Source organism: Musa acuminata, chromosome BXJ1-7 (genome assembly GCF_036884655.1).
Source record: "Musa acuminata AAA Group cultivar baxijiao chromosome BXJ1-7, Cavendish_Baxijiao_AAA, whole genome shotgun sequence".
Classification (NCBI taxonomy): domain Eukaryota; kingdom Viridiplantae; phylum Streptophyta; class Magnoliopsida; order Zingiberales; family Musaceae; genus Musa; species Musa acuminata.
In genome coordinates this window covers 8,507,745-8,531,955 of record NC_088333.1, presented here as the reverse complement: position 1 = coordinate 8,531,955, position 24,211 = coordinate 8,507,745, and the positions used below count along the sequence as shown (strand labels likewise).

General features: G+C 38.2%; 1 protein-coding gene and 1 long non-coding RNA gene across 2 annotated transcripts; both read right to left on the bottom strand.

Moving 5' to 3' along the window:
* Positions 1-4,387: 4,387 nt before the first annotated feature.
* LOC135678632 (probable histidine kinase 4) lies at positions 4,388-13,638 on the bottom strand. Its single transcript, XM_065191666.1, has 13 exons — positions 13,016-13,638; positions 12,758-12,893; positions 12,197-12,650; positions 11,453-11,686; positions 11,192-11,361; positions 10,034-10,252; positions 9,747-9,933; positions 9,619-9,670; positions 9,302-9,531; positions 8,960-9,058; positions 8,033-8,751; positions 6,932-7,423; positions 4,388-5,264 (listed from the first exon to the last, which is right to left on the bottom strand). The coding sequence occupies exons 3-13, from the start codon at positions 12,476-12,478 to the stop codon at positions 5,015-5,017; spliced, it is 2,934 nt and encodes a 977-aa protein (XP_065047738.1). The 5' UTR covers positions 12,479-12,650; positions 12,758-12,893; positions 13,016-13,638; the 3' UTR covers positions 4,388-5,014.
* A 5,127-nt stretch (positions 13,639-18,765) lies between these two features.
* LOC135679905 (uncharacterized) lies at positions 18,766-21,506 on the bottom strand. The gene is made up of 2 exons (XR_010515359.1): positions 21,380-21,506; positions 18,766-19,084 (listed from the first exon to the last, which is right to left on the bottom strand). It is a non-coding gene; the product is annotated as an uncharacterized LOC135679905 (long non-coding RNA).
* Positions 21,507-24,211: the final 2,705 nt, after the last annotated feature.

Sequence of the window (24,211 nt, the reverse complement as noted above, 5' to 3'; positions counted from 1 at the left end):
TAGGTCACGATGATCGAACCACTATAAAATTGGCGTGTTCTCTGGTTTGCATTTCTATTGTTGTCATTTACTTTACTGCAAACCATTTTACTTGCTTACTTCCTTCAATACATTTACGAACACGTGTTTCAAGTTAAGTTTCCGAAATTGGTTTTTATCGTACGAAAGAATTTTCTGAAACTGACGTGATTTTATTGCTGCACTAATTCAACCCCCCCCCCACCCCCCCTCCTTAGTGCCGACCCCTTTCCTCACAATTGGTATCAGAGCCTCATTTTCTCATTTGGTTTAACACCCAAAGAGAAATGGCTCTTTTCGGCTTTCAAGAGGGTCACTTTCTCATTCGCCCTCACTTTTTCAATGGGACGGACTACACTTATTGAAAAACTCGAATGAGAATTTTCTTGCTTTCATTGAATCTCGATTTATGGTATATAGTCGAATTTGGTTTTCAAATGTCTTCTCTTCTAATGAACCATTGAAATGATTTGGAGAAGAGTTTTTCTCTAATGCAAAGGTTATGAATGCCTTGTTTTACGCCTTAGATAAAACTGAGTTTAATCGGGTTTCTATGTGCGAAACGACTTTTGACATATAGCGTACTCTCGAAATCACACGTAAAGGCACTAGCAAAGTTAAAGATTCGACAATCAACTTTTTAATGTATGATTTTAAACTTTTTCAAATGAAGCCTAGCGAAACTATTGTTGACATGTACACTCGTTTTATAGATGTCGTCAATGGTTTAAAAGCTCTCGGCAAATGTTTTTCGAATTTTGAACTCGTCAATAAAGTTTTACGCTCACTTTCTAAAACTTGGGACTCTAAAATAACGGCCATACAAGATGCCAAGGATTTGAACCGTTTTCCACTCGAAATACTAATAGGGTCTTTAAAGACCTATGAAATGAGTTTTATGACACATGTTGAACTTGAGAACCACCTTCCAAAGAATAGGAAGGATTTGACACATTGAACAAAAGAAGACCACTCGAGCGAAAGCTCAAGTGATGATGAACTTGAACTTCTCACAATAAAACTTAAAAAGTACTTAAAGCAAGAATCAAAAAATAAAAACAAATTTAAAAAGAAGAATGCACTTCGGGATGAAACGAGCTCCTCGGAAGATGAGAAAATCAACAAATGCGAGGTGGCAAACTACGCCTTAACGGCTTTCGACAATGAGGTAATCAAAATACGTTTATTTTATTTCGAAATTACATGATGTTTTTTCATGAGTTATTTTTAATTTAGTTTAGTTATTTTTCTTAAAAATTACATGCTTAATAATGTTTAATAAAAATACAAAAATAAAATTGGATCATGCTTACCTTTCTAGTGATTTTAAAAATTACATGTTTTATGATAAACAAATAAAATAATTATGATTAAAAATACCTTATGAAATCATGCTTAATGAAATAATGTAATGATGATTTTTAGACTAACCTTTGGGAGGAGGAATATCTCGTAAAGATCCTATAGGGAAGGTTGTTTATAACTGACCTGAACTGCTTTCTAGCCTTCCTAAAATATTCCTCTGAATATTCTGCAAGAGAGTGGTTCATAATGTTGGGAAATCTCAGACAGCACCACATGCATAAAAATAAAATAAAATAAAAAATTTTCTAAAAGAATCATATCTAATCTTTGTGCGACAATTGAGAGCGAAAAACTTATGAAATTGAAAACTACATAACACAACACGTGCAAGACATTCTCACCTATGGGAGATCATATATCTCCAATTTGCATATCTCAATCCATGGATGAAGGAGCTCTCGCAAACTCCTCTCTAGTGGTGATTCACACGACGGATGAAGCAACGACACACCTCCTCTTGCGATGCATTCTTTCGTTGCCTTCGTGCACCACCACGTAGTAGCAAGCACAAGAAGGGGCCATCCCTTCTTGCTATTCTCATGCCCCAAATAGGGTTGATAGTAGGGGATGAAAGGGAGGGAGGAGAATAGGAGATAGGCGGCCAAAGAGTCTAGCCCATGATTCTTTGCCCCCCCTCATATTTATAAAGAGTCATCTCAACTTAACTCTAATAGCTCCTGCCCTATTGGGTATTGAATTTTCATCCAATTACTTTAGCATATTGGATATGGATCTCCATCTAATTATCTTTAGTTTAATGAAAATTGGATCTCCATCCAAATATCCACTCTAAGTTCTTATTGAGTTTCACTCAATAGATTCAATAAAATAAGGGCTTATTGGATATTACATATCCAATCCTCTATTCATCGTGTCATCCACAATATATGTGTGTGACATTCTAGGCCAAATACCGAGCTGGCTATGAACTGCACCTGCTAGAATTCTTTATGATTCAGTGAATTATTTTTCCCATAATAATTCACTCAACTCGTACTAGGCCACTACGTCATAGTCTCAAACGGTATAAGGGAATCTAATCCATTAGACTTGTATGCTCTCAATTACCATGTATCTGTAGTCCCTCATTTATCTAATATCCCAGAGATTGTATACCGGGCATGATGTTGTCAAGCCCATACGAAATCTATCCGAGTCCCACTCTAATCGGATTCTCCTGAAGAACTCCTCTCACAATCCAAATCTCACCTTTATCCGATTCATCATGATCTGATCGACCCTAGCCAAGAATTTGCTTGAGTGAAAATGCATTAGATATTCCTCTCATGATATCGAGAGTAGATGATCCTCTATTGACACCCAATTTCCCTCGTAAGATTGGCTACTACCCTCGATGACCAGTTTTGCTATATCTAGAACTCTTAGACTTATAAATCTGATATCAAAGAGTGAAGTACTCATTAAGGACATTCATGGTGTCTTAAGTTTAAGGACCAAACACACAACTGAGACTACAGAATCATTGTCTGACTGTGAGATATCATTAACCAAGCAACATTCAGTAAACAGATTGTTCATTAAACTCATTCTCCAATGAGCACATGCACTATATCCTTAGTGTCCCTACACAAGCAGCTATGAGACTAATTGTCTTCATCATATAGATAGGTATATAGTACACTGATCTATCCGGTTATCTCGATAAGATCAGTGTCTATAGATGAATTGGTCTTATTATCATGATTTCATCATGATTCAACTCTCATTGCACAAATCCAAAGACATCACAATATATTCATTATCCAATATAAAGTGAGAAAATATAATAATAATAATAATAATAATAATAATAATAATAATAATAACAAAAAAGATTATGTAGTATGTCACATGTGTCATCACTCATGTGATTGACATATAGGGCACCTATAACTAGCACATAATCGATCTGAACTGCTTTTTGATATTTCAAGAATATTCTTATGAATATTTAATTGGGGAGTTGATTTATAACCGAGTCGAATTGTCTTCTAATATTTTAAGAATATTCTTACAAATATTTGGAGTGTTGATTCATAACCGAAAATGAATTATCTTTTGGTATTTCAAGAATATTCTTATGAATATTCCATAGGGAGTCCATAGGGAAGTCGGTTTGAACCAACCTAAATTGCCTTATAATATTTCAAGAATATTCCTATGAATATTATGTAAGAAAGGTAGCTCGACAACTCGATAATTAACCTAAGCTATCTTTTGGGCTTCTATCGTTATGGATAAGAGGGTGTTGGCCTGATAGTGGTTAGTTGATTTATATTCCCTATCAATTTGCAAAGAAAATGAAAGATAAAGATCATAAGATGGCGGTGTAATTATTGGTGATATTTGTGAGTTCAATTTAATCTAGGACTGTGGATGCCCGACTTGATCTCTCCAACGCTAAGTTAGGATTGAGATGAAAAATGAAGTCAATAGGTTGGATTTAAAAGAATATTAAGCAAGCTAGGATTAGATAAATTCTCCCGAGAAATTTTTTAAATAGTTTAGAATGTGAGAATAATAAAACATAAAAAAGATATTATTTCAACACCTGAGATATTTTTGCTCCATTAATATCTTAAAACCACTATAAATATTTTTCCTCTATATTTATCCAAAAACTATGATTTTGTTATTGTGATTGCATTTCTCCAAAACAATATATTTTTTATATCTTCCTTCATAAAAAAAATAAAATAAATAAAATATTTATAAAACAATCAAATACTAATTTTAAGGACCAAAAACATTGTGATACTTGAATTCCTTTTCCTTCAAACAACTAAATTATCCAAACAATTTGATTTCTACTTAGGATCAAACTAATAATCTCCTCTTTGGTAAAACTTCTTTATCCACTTCATAACTTTCTGTAGAGACATTTATAAATTGTTAACTTGAAAAATACACCAGACATACAACATACGATACCAAATTAATTCATGGTACAACACATAATTCTAATAAAAACCATTAATACACAATGAAAGGAAACACAAAAAACTGGATTGAACTCTAAGCATAGCTCATTCTCAAACACATTACAAGGTTTTTTGTTGCAAAGAATTACACAGTACAAAATGATTCCAATTTTCTGAGAGCTAAAAAACTGAGAATATGGAACATCCATAGAAGGATCGTCCAACAAGAAATAAGAAAAAACAGAGAAACTGGAGAGGATAGATTAAGCCAAAATTGGATCTTCACCACTGATATATGAAACTCATCTGTCATTGAATGATTCATTTAATGTACTTGTCAGAGCTTGAAGAGCAAAATTATGCTCATTAGAGCTCTCAACAAAAAATCAGCATGAACATCGCAATTTACACCACTGAAATGGTATGGTCTCAGATTTTACATTGCCACACAACATCTATACTATACCTTGCTGCTCAGTGTATTAAACCTCTGATATCTGCTGCTAGTTTCAAATCTACAACAGCTTGATCCAGTGGCTCTGTGAAACTGCCAAGATGAATTACCCTCGAGGGAGATTAAATCTCAAAATCAAGTTGCCTTGATCCTGCCAATTTCCAAGATGCAAGGCACTTTGGACAAGAACTACCTCACATGCTAGGGTGGAGAATTGCGCTCTTCGGATGCAGAACATGTGCCGATGTGGATGCTGTCAAGAGTCTGGAATGGGTTGGGAAACCACAAATCTGGCAACTGCTTGATATAGCTGAGCTTCCTCGAAAGGCTTGGAGACATACCCGTCCATTCCGCATTTCACACACTCCTCGTGTGTTGCTTGGATAACATCAGCAGTCATCGCCAAGATAGGTAAGCGCCATTTAGCCTTCACCGAACCTTCTTCCAGAGGAGCTTCTTCATTTGCCTTGTTCTCCATTAGGCGTATCTGGCGTGTTGCCTCAAATCTGACATTTAAGAACATACAATTGTACAATGAATTTCCCATCTTTCTTGAGTGATAACAGATGGATGCATGTTATCTAGCAAATCCAAAGCTTAAATATACACACACTCTCTTATGTGTTCCTAATTTTATACTTCCACTAAAACCTTTAACCGTTCAACTCATGCAAATTAATTACAAAGAGAAGTGACCTAATTGCTGATGAGTAAAGGTTGCTGATTGTGCAGTGCAATGGTAAGCGAAGGTGCTCAGTAAAATTCTATATAGATTGGTAACAAAAGGTTCTACAGTTTGTAATGTATCAGTCAGTCAATTATAACTTCTTAAACCACACTAGAGCATTTTTATATCCTTTTCTTTCACTTGTAAAAGAGACTAATGCATAAAATTCCACACCTGTGAAGATGGCAAAGGATTGAGGGGAACCTCAGATATCATATAGGAATCTGTTTATTTCCTTTTCTTTAACATGTAAAAGAGTGTAATGCATAAAATTCCACACTTAAGAAGATGACAAAGGATTGAGGGGAACCTCAGATATCACGTATGAATCTTTTTGGCTTATGATCATAGTAGTCTTATCAAGAATGGGTGGTGGAGAGGTTGGATTGAATTTGTCCAAAAATAATTAAATTCAGTTTTAGACAAGCTATGGTGTTTGAGAAGTAGGTTAAGTTGGGTCCTTTTTTTTTTTTGGCAAAGGGTAAGTGGTGAAGGCAAGATTTGAGCTAAGAACCTTGCGATAAACCATCAAGGTCATTACCAACTAAACTAGCTAACACCTTTAAAAATATATCCAATGAGGTTTCAAATCCTCAACCCTTGGTAAGAGGATCTGGTACACTACCACTAGACCAATGTTTAAAGTGTAAATAATATTAGTTGAGGTTTTGAACCCTCAACTTCTGGTAAGATAGTCTGGTACACCACCATCAGACCAATGTTTAAGGTGTAAAATATATCGAATGAGGTCTTGAACTCTCAATCTTTGGTAAGAGAGCCTGGTATACCACCACCAGACCAATGTTTAAGGTGTAAAATATATTGGATGAGGTTTTGAACCTTCCACCTTTGGTAAGAGAACCTAGTACCCCACCACCAGACCAAGTTAAGTTGGGTCTTGGTCAACAGTCTAACAAATGTCCAAACTCTAACCGATCCAGATCTAGAATTTTGCCTTAGCTATCCATTCTTACAGTAGTGAGCCGGTCACCGATACTAGCATTGCTGAGTCTATCATTGGATGCTTCTCAACCAAGACCTAGCCACCAATGGACTTCTCCCAACCCCAATGACAACAAAAGATGCTCCTGACAGGATCCGAAGCTTTCTAGGTCAATGACAGAGGCAAACTCATCCTTAGTACATAAGACAAGCACTGAGGGTGAAGTTTCGAGGACAGCTGGTCGGGCTTGGGCTGGGGTAAGAGCAGGTGCAGAACCCAAAGCATGCTCCAGGCGCCTCAAACCTGACCCCTCCTACTTGAGTCATAACCTGGTTAAAGATAATTATGATCGATGTAATTTCATAAATAGAATTTTTGCACAACAAAATATGACATTAAGCACAAGAAAACTAAAAGACATGTAACTATGCAATTTCATCAATAGAATAGAAACTTTTGCAACAATGCAAATTTATCAATTGAATTATGCCTAATATACATACCCATCCATCTCTGGCATCTGCACATCCATGAAGCAAGCATCAAACTTATGTGGGTGTTGGAGCAAGGAAAGAGCACTTTTGCCACTTTCAACACACACAACCTTTGCGCCATACTTTTTCAGTGCAGCAGCAGCAACCCTAAGATTCACCTTATTATCATCAACCACCAATATGTTCTTCCCATCCAACAAGCCACGGAGGGAAGTTGAACCATTAAGTGTATCTTTATTTTGACATTTTCCCATCCCCAGCATCTGTTGAAAGCATGTTGCTATGGTGCTTGCCCGCAGAGGCTTCACAATTATAGCATCAACATGAGATCCAGCCCTTGTTTTATCAGATTCAATGGTCAATAGAAGAACAACTTTCGGCACAACTTGTATGCGACCAGCTTCTTTGTATTCCAAGAGTTGATTCTGAATATGAACGTCCACCTTTGGATCCCATGAATCTTTCTCAATTAACAATATGGATGGTTGTTTCCCAGGTTGACTGCAGTAATAGCAAAAAATAATAGTGAGACTCCAATAGCATAAATAATGGTGAAAACAAATCAATGGAAGCATAGAAACAACACTTAAATTCTTATTAATCTCATCAACATCAGAATCTTAATATGAAAGTACCAAATATATATATTATATGTTGATTCACATTGCCAAAAGCCAACTTGCTACTGCTAATCAATAACTGGATCTGATGGTTGTAAAATACAGAAAAAACAATAACATAATAAGATATGATAAAATAATATGTTATTTTTTTCATAATTTAAATTTTAAAATTTCAAAATTTTCAACAAAAACAAGCAACATATATATAAATAAATGCATGCCCCTCAAACTGTTGGGCATACATGATACACAAGAACTTTTGTGTTTATACCAGAAAACAGAAAGGCTCTATGCAAGTTAATAGTTTTGTATATCACCATTGTCAGGACACAATTCTAACCAAATTTCTTTTTTAAAGTCCAATTTAGATGCAACACAAAAACCATTTCCACGTAGAGCATTTCATAAAATGTTTGAGAACTTCAAGAATACCAATTATCAAAAATTGTCACAATAAGAAACAAAGATAGGCATACACAAGGCTCACCTAGAGTTTAAACAATCATTTTGTCCAGATAGTGCACATAGAACTTCATTGCCAGTACTAACATCTTCAATGATTATGCCCAACCTTTGTAGATGGTATTTTGTTACGGCAGCTCTGACTGCTCTCCTGTCAACTAGAGTTACTCTCATTCCTCTAAAACAGGTAGGCAGAACTTCAGAAAGAGATCTCTTTGTATCAACACCAGCACTTTTTCCACATTTCTGGAGGACTGCAGTGAACATAAATGTGCTTCCAACATGAGGCTGACTAATGAAGTTTATTTTCCCACCCATAAGTTCAACCAGACATTTGCTGATGCTCAAGCCAATACCGGTTCCACCATAATTCCTGGAAGTTGAGCTGTCAGCCTGCATAAAAGGTGTGAAAACTCGATCTTGGGCATGAACCGGGATGCCTATCCCTGTATCTTCAACACTAACCATTAGAGTTACTTTATCAGCAATACTTTCAGGAACTGACCCACCTCCAAATGTGCAGGATAGAGATGCCCCATGAGAGAGCAACAACTTAAAACTTTCACATGAATTTCTAGAATCAGCAACTTCTAGACCGCTTAATGTATTGAACACAGTAGTGGCTGATTTCTTGTTCACTTCATTGACATGTCCATTTAAACCTGTTTCGGCTGTTGCATTCATCGCCATATTCACATGCTCAACCAAATGAACTTGGACAAAAACATGACCTCTCTCTGTAAACTGTGACAGATCAAAGATGGAAGATCAAGGACACTTCAATTAACGTAAACTAATTTGTAGCTCAGTCTAAGGACTTCAACATACTGTATGATTATGCTGAACTTTATAGTGTCCAATAAGTACAATATTCATCTTGGTACAACCATCTGAAAATTCTACAACAGAGAAAAGAATACAATTTGTGTCTCAAGAAAAAGAGTGTACTCACTTTGACTGAGTTCCCAACAAGATTTGTAATAATTTGCCGAAATCTCCCAGGATCACCCATGAGAATACTAGGAACTCTCTCAGAAACATAAACAGCTAGCTGCACTTGCCAATACAACATAACAAATATTGGGAAGGTCAAAATATAGAATGCAGAATCCACTTAAAATGAATCATGTTGCAGTAGCATGTTTTGAGCAGAATAAAGCAGAAAATAGATTAACATATATTCAAATGCTCAGATCCATACCAAAATTCCATTAAGATGCCACACATATTACAGCAATAATCAAACAGAATATATGTCCAATATTTTGCAATGAGAAAAGAGGTTATTATTCACCTCAATTCCTTTTTCTCTTGATTTTGCAGAAAACAATGATATCACATCATCTAGGATTGATCGCAGGTCAAATGGAACCGACTCTATCTCTAACTTGCCAGCTTCAATTTTTGCTCGGTCAAGTACTTCATTAATCAACGATATCAGTGCCCTTCCACAGACTTGAGCAGTTTGTGCATAATCCTTCTGAGTTAAATTCAGGTTTGTGTCCAAAAGCATATCGAGCATTCCTACAAATGAAAAAAGCAGTGATCAGCTTTCACATTGTGAAGGCTTTACTCTAAGCTTTTAACAATTTAACGGGGACTAGAGAATACCAAGGACTCCATTCATAGGTGTTCTGATTTCATGAGAGACAGTAGCAAGAAACTGTTGGAACAACAACTGTTGTTTAGATAAACTAAATGTAGACCTTGAAATTCACAAAGAATGTAAAAAATATAACCTGAGATTTAGCAACATCTGCAGCTTCTGCTTGCTTCTTTAGCTCTTCCATTTTACGAAAATCTTCTTTAACATTATCATAGTGACTCCAAGCAGCATAACCTATGTAACCTACCAGCATACAGATCACAAAAATACCAGATGGCGTAGTAATTGATGATAGTGAAACTGGAGGCTTCTCACGGTATCTGCCAAGGGAACCTCAAGATATTAGTCTTACATAAGTAAGATCTAAAATTAGAATATCTCAAGATGGTGATCCACCACTAAACATGAAGACAGCATTACCTGCACTTCATTTGGTGTTTCCTGAATGGATCTCCAAAGTCAAGCATACTGACATGTGAAAGTAACATGTGATCATCAGGAGGATTGGTTCCATACATTATTAATGGTTCAGATGCATTTGTGACATCATATACATTGACCATGATTTCCTGATTGCCAGCAAGCTGGCGTAATAGATTTTCCACGAGAGACTCAACATCAAAAGCTCCTCCAAGGTACCTGTTCTCCAAAGGTTATCAAACTTGATAAAGAAAGATGATCAAAGAGATAAAGAATATCCCAATATAGAAAATATATAATAAAGAAACCAGCAAAAAGCAAACTATGAATTTTGGTTTGTCAGTTCTTTCCTCTTATTAGAATGTTCGGGAAGCCAAAACCATAAGAGGCTCTCAGTAAATTCTTTTTAAAAGGCTTACAACTAGAAGCCCATATCTCTTTGATAACCTAGTATGCATATATAATTTATGGGTATTCTTAAATAGAAATTGTAGCAAAAATTACACCATCCACAAGGTCACTAATGTATTAACATGTTAGCTTTCTAGCTCTTCATACCGAGTTTAGGCGTTACTGCATTATGTAAATTCCACCAAAACAAATATGGACATGACATACATTCATGATATATGTACTTGGAGGGTATATATATATATATATATATATAGCCTGCTGCAATTATTCACTGCTAGCATTGGTTTCGAAGTTTGGCCAATTAAATGACTGAAAAATTTTAGGAGGTCATCAACCCACAGTTATAATAACTTCTATATATACTGGTGAACTGCGTTTCCTATGAAGTTAACCTCAAGAGTGTGACAAAGTACAATAATAGTTTTGAGTATGGTAAATAATTACAGTATCAGTGAACATGTACCTTACTGTGTCGCTATGAAATTCAAACAATAGTTTGCACAGACAAAATCAAAAACCATGAAAGATGGTAAGGCTCTTCCAGCAGAGATACATATTGTCATACAGCCCAACTCAAAATCGTCTATGCCAGTATATCATATTCTCATTTAACAAACTTACCAACAAATTGTCCAGGTTTGAATGATCCAGTCGCATGTGTTCATAATCTAGTTTAGTGATGATCATCTACAAATGAGCAATTAACAACCCTGAAGTGATATAGACAGAAGTAGGTTATCTCACCCTGCAGTTGCTCTCACACGCTCTTCAGCTGTAGCATCATCAGGAAGATCTAACAAATATACAGGAAATGTTAGAACCACACCCAGATGGTTAGACTCCAAAAGTCTGAAGGGCCTTGTAAGAACAGCTTTTCCGGTTGCTCTAGCCCTTAAGATATTTTCACGATCTTCCTACAGTTAGCAGAAAAATATTCATCGCTGCAAGGAACAATAGTGAAGAAATTAAACAAGAAACTAGACAGATTTGATTGCAGTGCACAACCTCTCCGGACATCATATCAAGGGCTTCAATGTAGGAGACAGTCTCCTGAGAGTAAATCACAGGGGCATACTCATCTTGTACAGGAGATGGATCCCGTTTCATAGTCTTGATCATCCAGCCCTGCTGATTCTCAAACAGTTGTCTTTCAGCATGGACAACCCGTTGTGCATAAGCCACACCATTCAACAATGGCCTCTCAAAAGCTGTACTTGCTGTGTAATCTGCAAAAGTCTCCTGAAAGCAAATTCTAATCAGCACACAATCCGAAACCCTATAGCACGATTTGAAATGATACAAAACAGATTGTTTAATGTAAAAGATAAAGTAATGAAGGAAAAGATACAAAAGAAGAGAACATGCTCAAGAAAATAAAAGATAGGAACACCAAGAACCTGAAATAAGATTGACAAAAATTAAAGAACCATATCAATAAAATCAAATAGTGCAATTTGTAAACATCTGTATCTGAGCAACAACGGGGAAAACAACTTAAAAATGGATGATAGAAGCTTTAAGTCACAAAAAAATAAAAAGAAAATGTTTACTAATTTTCAAGAACAAAAAACCAAGAAAAACTAATATAAGATATCTGATGGTTGAGATATTAATCATCACTAACATAATAAATATATTCCTTGGCACCTTACCCAACCAATCCAAGAAATATCAGCAATAACAACAGACTACAGTATCAACCATGAGATCGATAAACCGTATACCAAGACATAGTGCAATTACTCTGACCTGATCAAGGGCGGGTGGGCTTTTCTGGTAGTGAAAGGTCGACACAAGGATCGCTAGAGCATGCACGTGGTTGACACTTACAGCAAACTGCTCCTGCAGCATTCTTGCCCTCTCCTCACACATGCTCGTCAATGTCTCCTCTGCCTTCCTCATGCTTTCTGTCCTCATATGGCAATGCAAACCTATGCAAAAGCCTACCGAAAGCATCACCCAGAGCACCATGATCACATTTCGGTTCCACCACCACCTCTTTTCACCACCCGCCCCCGTCTTCAGACCCATACCACCAGGAACCAACACCCAGCCTCGCCTCCCCCTTTCTTCTTCTTTTTCTGCCGCCAGTTCGTACGAAGAGGTAGAAACCACAGCTTTTTATACCCTTTTCTTTCCTTTTTGATGGAGAGTGAAAATAAGGCAGCCCAGCGACTTCTTCACCATGCTCTAATTCCTCCAACTACAAACATCATTGGAGGGAAGAGTAGCTCACAGAAACCAAAAAGGGGAGATGAAGAGAAGAGATGGGAAAACAACCTAACAGAACCAAGAAAAGAATGCACCTACCTCTTCCAATCTTTAAAGGAATTGGTTGGGGATTAAGGACAAAACAGAGGCAGCTCATCAGTTGTGACATCAATAAACAAAGAATACCCGGCGAGGTTAACAGCGAAGCAGAGCAGGAAGAGAACTCTTTGGTGGACTGCAATGCAACGGAGGCGATGATTCGAGACAAGCCCCTTTCTCGAAGCAACAACTGAATCGAATTCCTGGATTTTCACGAGATATGCAGCAATTAAAATAAAGCTTTACTTTCTGGATTACCTCGGTATTATATTCCCTAAATCTCATCCGTTTGGCCCACCGATTTCTTTATCGATCTCTGGTCGCCTTCGTCCCCCTTCTTCCTTCCCCCCCTCGCCTTAGGTCTCTTCCCCAAGTCAGCGGACGGGGAAGATTCGGGAGCTTAAACAGTACCAAGCCTCCTCCTTTGGCATTCTCTACATCGATCAGAAGAGACACTCCTTTTTCACCGATTCGAAGTCAAGCTGCAACCTTTGTTTTTGTTCTCGATTCTTGGGCGCCAACCCAGCATCAGAAAACCAAACTATCAGCCGAGAAATTCTCCAAGCTCATCCACCAAGCTCCGGTTCAGCTCGAACACGAGACCTTCCGAGCTTGCCCGCAACTAACAGCAGCTCCGGAACAAGCGGAAAGGGCTCCTCCATCTGCCATTTTCCTTAGGTTTCGAGTCCTACCATCGGCCAGCGCCGAGCGAACTCGAATCACTAGGCGTCATCCAGTGATGCGTGGCAACGGAGGGGTGGGGGCATCCGGACGGAGCCTTCCGTCTGTACACGACTACCCATTAATGGCGGGGAGGGAATCGAGCTCCCTCCGTGGGATCTACAATAAGGGGTTATTAGGGTTCCTTTGTCTCGATTCTTAGGGCTATTAGGGGTTTGTTATTCCGCCAATGAAAGAAGGGAAAGAAGGGAAACAAAAACCATACATATCGCTGTCCAAAAGATTTCGGACGACGACGCCACGTTTGGGAGAGATCGAACCGGTCGCTCAATTACCAAAATAGCCTCACCTCAACTGCTATCGTCCGAGGATTATGCTTCCGTTCCAAGGGTACATTCGTCATCGAATCTTTCTCCTACTTCGCACGATTGACGTCACTCGTCTGTCGAAACAACACCAACCAGGAAACTTCAGAAAGCGAGATGCCATTGTTCTCGGCGAGGCGTGGGGCCCGCTTCTGCAATCAATGGTACAGCGTTGTTTCTCTGTTCGATGGTTGTCTGAGACAGGTGCCCCTCGCAGATCCCGGGCACGCCTTTTTCGCGGACGGATTTGCCCTTTGATGCGGCGACACAATGGCAGTTATGCCCCCGAAAAGCGTCGACTCTATTTACTATAATACCCTCACTTCAATGGTCCTCTCGCGCCCGTCGAGAGTATTCTTGTCATTTAACTTGTCCTTTAGACGACGCCAAGTTGCGGCTCCGCTCGTCGGAAGTGCGGGACCCGCTCGTTCTACCAATGGGAATCGATCGTTCCATGTCGGTGGCCCGTACGAGACAGGGGATCGACCACCAACCTTTGCACTCGCTTTATCCTCCAAATGACGATTTTACCCCTGTTTCCTATGCAGCGTTGTTGTACCGGATGGTAATTAGGGGAAATGATGGGTGCGGCGCAACGCGACGCGACAAGGGCCTCTGGTCTGCTCACTCGCGGGTGTCGGCATGCGCGAGAGACCACGGTGCGGCCACCGGGGCCCGGCTCGGTTTCATTGCTGCACCTAAGAGGGAGCAAAGTGTGTTAAGCTGAACCGCAGGTCCACCGCATGTACCCTTCACTGCTGTTCTTCCTTTTGTTTGATCGAAGACAAATATGATCTCAATTTGCATCTTGTTCTTTTCCTTTGTATTCCTATTCATGATCACGATGAACTTTTTTTGTTGTTTTTCTCCCAAAACAAAACAAAAAAAGAAATAAAACTTATATGGGCATCAAAATATATTTATTACACTTGCATATAAGCTCTCACGAAGCTTAGAGATGAAGCAGCCAAGGATGATTTCTCCTTCTTGGCTGGAGTAGCAGCAGGTCACAGCTTACTGCAGATGCTGCAGAAGTGAGACCTGATGCAATAAAGGTGACTTTTGAGTTGCAGCAGAGTCACATCTTGAAGCAACTTTATTGGCTATCCCCAGTGCTTTATAGCTGGGAGATTATTCCCTCAGATCTGCTGAGGGCACATCACATTTGAGCCTTGATTGAATTTGATTTTGTATTTGCCAAGTTGATCCACTTGCAGAATCCAGTATGCAGAGCTGAAAACTGGATGGCTGTGGTGATTGGGATGACATGAATGGAGGACACTCTGATGCTTCAATCTATCTACTATTCGTCTGTTTATATGAAAAAGAGATTGAGCTGAAGCTTGCTTCTGAAAAAGTGCTCGGTGAGACTCACATATCTGAACAATGAAAAGGAAATGATTTTGCCTACTTCCATCAGCACGATCGTTTAGTATTTTGGCTTATGTTCAGCTGAACATGGATGATTCTTTCATCATCAAACACAGGTTCATGAGGCTCCAGGAGCTGATCAATGGAAACACAAAAGTGAGAGTTGCCATCAATGGATGGAAGACTCCCGATGATGAGAGTATTGTCGGCAGAACACTGTGGAAGATTTGATGAGGGAGGGGGGGACAAAATGTTGTGGGTTTAGGGAAAAAGGAGGGGAAATAAAGTAGGATCACATTCTTAATTCAAATCCTAGATAATGGAAGAACATGAAGCTCCATGTCATCAGTCAAAGCTTTAGGGAGACACATAGGGCCATGGTGCCATTCCTCTTCTTCTGCAACGCAAGATTTAGCACCCGATCTGATACCTTTTGACACCATTAGTACTTGGTGATGGGGAGATGGTCCTCATGGTCTTCTTCTTCTTCAACTCTGCCTTCCTTTCCTTGCAACCAAATGAAGGAACTCCAAGTTTTGATTTCTAGTCCTCACCCTCTGTTGGTTCTTTCTCTGCCTCATTCATGCTTGCGAATAGCTCTGGATGATCAAGATCGAAAGGCATAAAAAGTATTCACTCTCTTCACATGTCAATTACTTAACAGGCCGATCATGCATGTGTTGAGTTGTAATTTATGCTGTGTTTTGCACAAGTTCCACAGAAGTTTGAGATCTGAACAATAACTTCATTAGTTTTGGAATAGACATGTTCTGAAAAGAATAAGAAAAGGAATGCTATGAATAAGGAGAATCTGAAGTAATGTTGATTATATCTCATTTGCGATTATGTGTTGCTGTTCTAATTGTTGGTCATTTAGCTACCAAAATGATATGTTGTTTAGGTTGCAGGGAGTTCAATTCAGATGTGCTCAATACCAAGACATGTTGTGATCTATCACACTGGACGCCACAAAAGGTTGGGACTCAAAAGCTGTGCAGAACAGAGTTCAGAAGCTTGGAGGCTTCCTTGGTTCCAATCATGGCAAAACTGTGTGACCTGATATCAAGTTGGACATCCTGTGTCAATATTAAGTGGTGATGTACTGTTTGACACTTAATATTATGTATTTTTAAGATATGGCATTAGCAAACATTCCTCACATCATAATTACTTTAGTCTCTAAGGAATATTTATCGAATACACTCTGATCTTCGACATCGAATTTATATTGAAAATGATCTTGAATCAGATTATATCGAATAATTAAAATAAAAAATAAAACATCAGTGTTATACTTGATAAATCAAGAGGACAGACAGTATATAATGCCAAGACTTCATAAATCAAGAGGACAGGACATGCTTGAGAGCAATGAATGAAGACCTTGTTGTCACTTTCTTCCCACCTAGAATCATGGAGAGGGGAGAAATCTGCAAAAGAAACATCTATAATGGGGACATGTGATCTCCTCACATGGTCTTGATATTGCCTTTGTCACAAAGACATTGAGTGGACCATAGAAAAAGAAAACACTTCCTCCATTTTCTCTACACAGAGACATTGAGTGGACCATGGAAAACCTTCCTCCATTTTCTACAGGCTGCTCCTCTGACCTAATCTCCTTGTCAGGGTGCAGGATCTTGATGGTGACACTCATCCCTCACCAACCACTGAGCGCACTCTGAACATTGAGTGCCTCCCTGCAGTACATACAGTGATGGAAGCATATATGTGGAGCTTGTGCTCCTCTCTCTCAGGCATGGTAACTTTCCAAGCCAAATTAGGAGACATAAGCATCCACATTGAATCAACAGTCAAAGTGTCAGACTACCTCTGTCAGAGGATAAATATTAGAGTACAAGCAAGCTTTTGAGGACAACCTTCCACTTCAAGGTTGGAGCGAGAGTAAGTAATATTAATAGGAGGTAAGTAAGCTTGCATGTGGTGTGTTGATGTGTAATCACCCATTTGATAGGATGATTGTCTTATTAGTTTTATTAATCCATAATTATTGATAAAAATACTAAAGTTCATAGTTACTAATATTATTATACTCGAGAATATAAAATCAACGAGTCATTATTCGTCACGTTAAATATCATATTAAAACAACGTTCTCCTACTCGAAGCCTAAAAAGCAACTCGGGTCAATTATTGAGTTACTAGATTATCAAGTTATCTCTTCAATGAAATATTCATAAGAATATTCCTAGAAGAATAAGAGGTGATTCAGATCGGTTATGAATTATCTCCCTTATGAAATATTCACAAGAATATTTTAAGAAAATCAAGAGGTAATTTGAATCAGCTACGAACTGCCTTTTCTAATCTTAGCTCTAGATTAGAGGGAGAAGAAAAAAAAAAGAAAATATGTAACTAAATACTAACTTGAGTATTGGACAGATTGGCTCAAGAAACCCCTCCCGACCTTAGTCCTTGTGTAGGAATGAGATTGGAGAATCCCTGCTCTATCCTGAGCGACTCCTCGCATCCAAATCAAGGCCACATTGTACTGATTAAGACATCAATGATATTTTTTCATTTTTGGCACTAAAATTAAGGCTCGATGTCATAGGAGCATCCACAGGTCGACCCTATTCGCGAACATCCGAGTGAGACAGTTCTTCCAACCCATAATGTTTTCACTCAAACAGGGTAACAACCACTCTTTCCCTATATGGATGCATCCACCTCACCGCAAATACCACTACAATACTGGCATTCACTTAATGACCCTAGACCTTCATCTTCGCAAGTGTTGGCTGACCATCTCCTCATTCCTACTAAGGCGTTCGTGAATCTCACATAGTAGATGCAAGCACTATTCGACATAATATAGGTAGTCACTCCACTCCTAACATAGTCAGACTAATAAGTGACACCACTGTCTCAACCATCGATGACAATTCCACAACCATTGATGTCAACGTCCATTAGCATCCTTCTGCCTGACAAACTAATAGCCCTTCTCGAGCATCCGTGACCCATCGAACCACTAGTTGAGATGGCTCCCTGCTCCCCAATCGTGAAATTCAATAGGTTACCCCACCACTGCTCCACTCCACTTGAGTTTGAGACCCACTCGATTGACTCAACGACTAATTTCTTGAGGATCTAATTACAACAAATGGATTGGCGCCTAGAAGAAATGTGTCACGACTTTCATGAAACCAAGGGTGAAGGGCAGGTCGACTCCACATCGGGTTAGTCTTCATTTATTCAAAATATACAAGAGGAGTCAATCCCTACAAATTTTCACCTCCCGTTGTTGGAAGCCTTTAACGATGCTACTAACTCGGTAAAGCACATTGCTACCTTCTCGACTTAGATGTCGATATATGATACCTCAAATGCCCTAATATACTATGCCTTCCTAACCATCTTAAGGGATTCGATAAGAGAGTGGTATACTTGTCACGCCCCTCAAAAATATCCATGATATTAAAATTTAAGAAAACAAATCAATCCAGGATCCAAACTAACATTTGAGGTCAGTAAGAAAACATACAGATCAAAATTTCACCTCTATAATATAAAAATTTATAAACCCTGTGCAGTTCATAAACATACAACACATTGCTCGATGATTCATAAAATCTAAACCCAACTCATCAAATTAATAACCACAACATAAATTCACAAGTGTGAGAGTCTATACAGTCACAAAACCAACGTTTACCATAAGTTCATATCGTTACACAAATTAAACTTAACATTCCAGAATCCTAAACATGAGAGGTCCTTTAAACTTGTACCACATCCACAAGTTTAGATTCATCGTCAACATTTCATTAGATGCAGAGTGTACTTATACAACAAAAACATATATACTAATAAAGATCTGCCCAAAATCTTTTAGCTTTCCACTACCTCAGCCCGATCTTAACATTTAAGCAAGCGACAAGCTATCCTGAAAAATTTATACAACAACGGGGTGAGCATATAAAGCTCAGCAAGTGACTAACATATCCATGTCAAAAGAGGACAATTTTCAAAGAGATAAAGTTTCAAAATGCAAGGCAGAATATACGAATTCATAGACGTAATATCATTAGGTGCATAATCACAATTGTCATTTCTATCATACATATTTGGTTTATAACAGATGGGGCATAGAGTAATTGGAGCATATCAGTAACGAATGAAACGTTTTGGAGCATATCAATAACAAATGAAACATATCGAAGCTTATCAATGACATATGAAATGTTCCGGAGCATATCAATGGTGTATGGAACATTTCGAAGCATATCAATAACAAATGAAACATATCGGAGCTTATCAATGGCATACGAAATGTTCCGAAGCATATCAATGGCGTATGGAACATTTCGAAGCATATCAATAACAAATGAAACATATCGGAGCTTATCAATGGCATATGAAATGTTCCGGAGCATATCAATGGCGTATGGAACATTTTGAAGCATATCAATAACAAATGAAACATATCGGAGCTTATCAATGGCATATGAAATGTTCCGGAGCATATCAATGGCGTATGGAACATTTCGAAGCATATCAATAACAAATGAAACATATCGGAGCTTATCAATGGCATATGAAATGTTCCGGAGCATATCAACGGCATATGGAACTTTTTGAAGCATATCAACAATGAATGGAACATTTCGGAGCATATAAATAACAAATGAAATGTTTCAGAGCTTATCAGTGGCGTATGAAATGTTCCGGAGCATATCAACGGCGTATGGAATATTTCGGAGCATATCAATATCAAATACCAAACAGAAGCTCAAACGTCGTCTTTGACGTTGCATTCATATCATTCTTATCCAAAGCATGTACAGAAACACATAACCAAAGCTCTGGATATCATATCAAACATACAGAAGGTGTAGTGGGACCACAGACAGAATGTGATTCATCCATTTCTGAATAACCACCAGACAGAAGTCTCCCACGTCTGGGAGCTCCATCCACCCACGTCTAGGTGAAGTCAGAGGGGGCCGACAAAGCATCGCAGGCTCTATGCATAACTCCCTTTACCATATCTGGCAAATGTTCACATTATCCCACAACACCAGAGTACAAAAGGGCAGTATGAATAATAAATAGCATATATCGGAAGCACACGCGGAACAACAAAACATACATGTGCCTTTACGAATCAGTACGATGCAAGCAACAATCTCTCACAAATGTGTTCAGATTTGGAATGAAATGAAAGCAAGAGTATACACGGATTCCAAACAATCATATATAGCTCAATTCAAATAAGAAGGTTAGATGAATTCAATATCCAAAAGAATGAAACTAGAATAGGCACATATCGAAAGCAAATGCGGAACAATGGGATATACATGTGCCTATATGTGTCAATGCGATATAGCTTGAAAGTTACACAAAATGTTTCAAGAATGTAAATAATTTACAGACAAGATCAAACCAGAATTCAAGCACCAACATAAGTCTCAATTGAGTGAAGGGGACTGAATGGAATCTATTTCCAAACAAATGAAACAGAATGCGCGAAATCGACCAAAGCTCGATTTCTGACAGAATTCAAGAGGCACATTGAACAAATACTTTAGATTATCAATTATGCTCCAATACCCTTAGGAAAGCTACTGCTGAAAGATATATCAATCTATTTTCTGTTGAAACAAGTTTCGTATGAATCATGGTTTCCAACAAGGAGTTACCTTTGATTTGGTAACATAAGGTCAAAAACAATATCACTGTTTTGCAGAATTCATAGGGTCGGATTCAACAGATAATAGAGTAGGCATTTGAATTCCAAAATTTTCAAACTATATGTCAAAAGAAAGATCTACAAGTCTAGTTTCGGACGAAGTCAGTTTGGTATAAATCAGAATTTCCAACAGGGACTTATAGGTATTTTAGTATCGAAAGGTCAGAAATTTTGATCCCTATTCTGCAGCATCTATAGGCTCACTTGAAACAGATGTTTGGGTAAGTATTTGGTGTCCACAATCTACAAAATCAGTGTCAAAAGAAAGATATAAGAGTCTAATTTCAAACAAACTAGGTCCTGCCTGAATCCACCTTTGGTGCTAAAAATTATAGCTGAAACAGTATATAGAGGTCAGTTTACCGAAAAAATTTTAGATCCTTGATTTTTTGTCCAAAGAGAGAAATATCAGGTTCTAAGCATAAATCTTTCAAAATCAATATAGGAACATAGACTAATACTTCTGTAGGATGGGGTTAGAACACTTGCCTTTGAGAATTTTGACCATAAATGAGAAGATTTGAGCAAGAAACCTCAAAGCCCCAATTTTTTTCTTCTTCTTCTTCCCCCTTTTTCTTCTCTTCTTCTTTCTTTCTTTCTCATGTGCTTCCACGTAGCTGCCTTCTCTGGTTCCTTATGAACGAAGGCAGAGAGTCTTAAACAGTGGGATTTGTATTTTTGTGCATTTTGCAGTTTAGTCCTTGTATTTATTATATTTACGATTAGGTCCTCAGGGTTTACATATAGGTCCTCAGATTTTTTTTTAACAAATCCTCCAACTCTTATGAATAAGTTCTCAGATTCATACTTAAGATTCAGAAATAAGGGATGTTACAATACTTGTCTAAAATAGTTTTTTATTAGTGCTTTTACTCAACTAGTGAATGAGTTCAAACTCTAATTCCTCGAGAACGTGCACTCGAGGACCACAACAACAATGTTTCTAGTATTAGGAAAAGGCAAGAAGGATGTTGGGAAACCTAGGGTAGCATCATATGCACAGTGGGAAAACAGAAAATAAAAATCTTAGATTTCCTGTATAAAGAGGTTTCTCGTTGTCGTGCAAAGATTGGTGCACAAAAACCCTCAAAACCGAAAAATACATATATAAAAATAATATATTACCTATGGAGATCGTATATCACTAAAAACAAATATATCTGTAGGGGAGGATGAAGGAGGTCAACTGTCCTCCTCTATAGTGGTGATCTAAATGGCAGATGCGATGAAAATGCTCCTCAAATAGCTACATGACCTTCCTCTCCACGCGCACCACGTGAACAAGAAGAGGTTGCCCCTTCTTACTATCCACACGACTCAAATTTGGGTTGTTGGCTGAGGAGGAGAGGGAGGGAGGAGTATAGGAGGTGGTAGCCAAAGGGAGTCTAACTTATGACCCCTTTGGTTCCCTCTTATTTATAGAGATCCCTATCAACTTAACCCTATGGATCTTGCCCTATTAGATACTAGATCTCCGTCTAACTATCTGAGCCTCTTGGATTAGTGGATTTCTACCCAATAATCTTTCATTAGCTCTTATTGGATCTTATATATAAGATCAAATAATTTAGGGGCTTACTAAATATCCAATAAGATAGAGGCTTCAGCAGATATCTTATATTTAAATCTTCACTCGTCGTAACACCTACCATATGTGTGTGATCCTTTAAACCCAATATCGAGTTGGTCATGAGTCATACATGTTAGACCTCCTTATGACTTAGTGGATTATCGACTCATCGACTACGGACGTACTAGGCGACTATGGACATACTAGGTCACTACGTTGCAGTCCTCAGACGATACAAAGAAATCCAATCCATTGGACCTATATGTTCTAAATTACCGTGTATCTATAGTCTCTCATCCATATAATATTCTAGAGACTATATATCGGGCATGGTGTTGTCAGGCTCATACGGAATCTACTTGAGTCTCACTCTAATCGGATTCTCTTGGAGAACTCTTTTCCTCTTAATTCAAATAACCCTGGCCAAGGATTTGCCTCAATAAAAACATAAAGGATATTCCTCTCATGACGTCGAGAGCAGATGACTCTCTTATCGATACTCAATTGCCCTCGTGAGGTTGGTTGCCACTCTCGATCACCAATTATGCTAGATCTGGAACTTCCAAACCTATAAGTTCAATATTAAAGAGTGGAGTACTCATATATGACATTCTTGATATATCGAGTCTAAGGACTAAATACACAACTAGGACGATAGAATTATTGTTTGATAATGAGGTATCATCAATCATCTAGTATTCCGTGAGCAGATCAATCAATGAACTCATTCTCTAATAAGCACTTGTACTATATCCCCAGTGTCCCCATACGAGCAGCTATGAGACCAGTCGCTTCCATCATATGGATGGGTATGTCCCTCTTAAGTAATCTACAACCAAAATTATTTATAGTATATGTTTAAAGGCGAATCGATCTCATTATCGTGGTCTCATTATGATCCGCTTTCCATTGCATAGATCCATAAATATCACAATATATATAACAAGCAACATAAAGTGAAAAAAATATTAATAAATAAAAAGAGTATGTATCATGTCATATGTGTGATCACTTGTAGGAAAATCTAGGGGCGACATCACATGCACAGCGGAAAAACATAGAGCAAAATCATAAATTTCTCAAAGATGTGTTCGTTGTCATGCGAAGATTGGTGCGTAAAATCCACAAAACAAAAAACTGCATATATAAAAGATTGTGTTACCTAGGGAGATCATATATCTCTGAATCCTTGTAAATCTCTCAGAGAGGGTAAAGAAAGTCAAGTGTCCTCCTCTCTAGTGGTGATCTACACAATATGGCTATAATGATGCTCCTCAAAACTTCAAGCCTACTATTTGAGGAGGAGAAGGGGAGAAGAATATGATAGGCAACCCAACTAGCCCATGAACTATTGGTTTCCTTCTATTTATATATGTCCCTTATAAACTTAACCCGAATAGATCATACCCTATTGGGTATTGGATCTCTATCCAACAACCCAAGCCTTTTAAATTAGTAGGTCTCTATCCAATAATCTCTCATCAGCTCTTATAGGATCTCATCCATAGGATCCAATAATTCATGGGCTTATTGGATATCCAACAAGATAGGGGCTTCGGCGGATATCTCATATCCGAACCTCTACTCATCGCAACGTATATCATATGTGTGTGTGACCCTCTAGGCCCAATATCGAGTTGTCCATGAGTCATAACTGTTAGAACTCCTTCTGGCTCAGTGAATTATTATCTCTATAATAATTCACTCGACTCATCGACTATGAACGTACTAAGTCACTATGCCGCAATCCC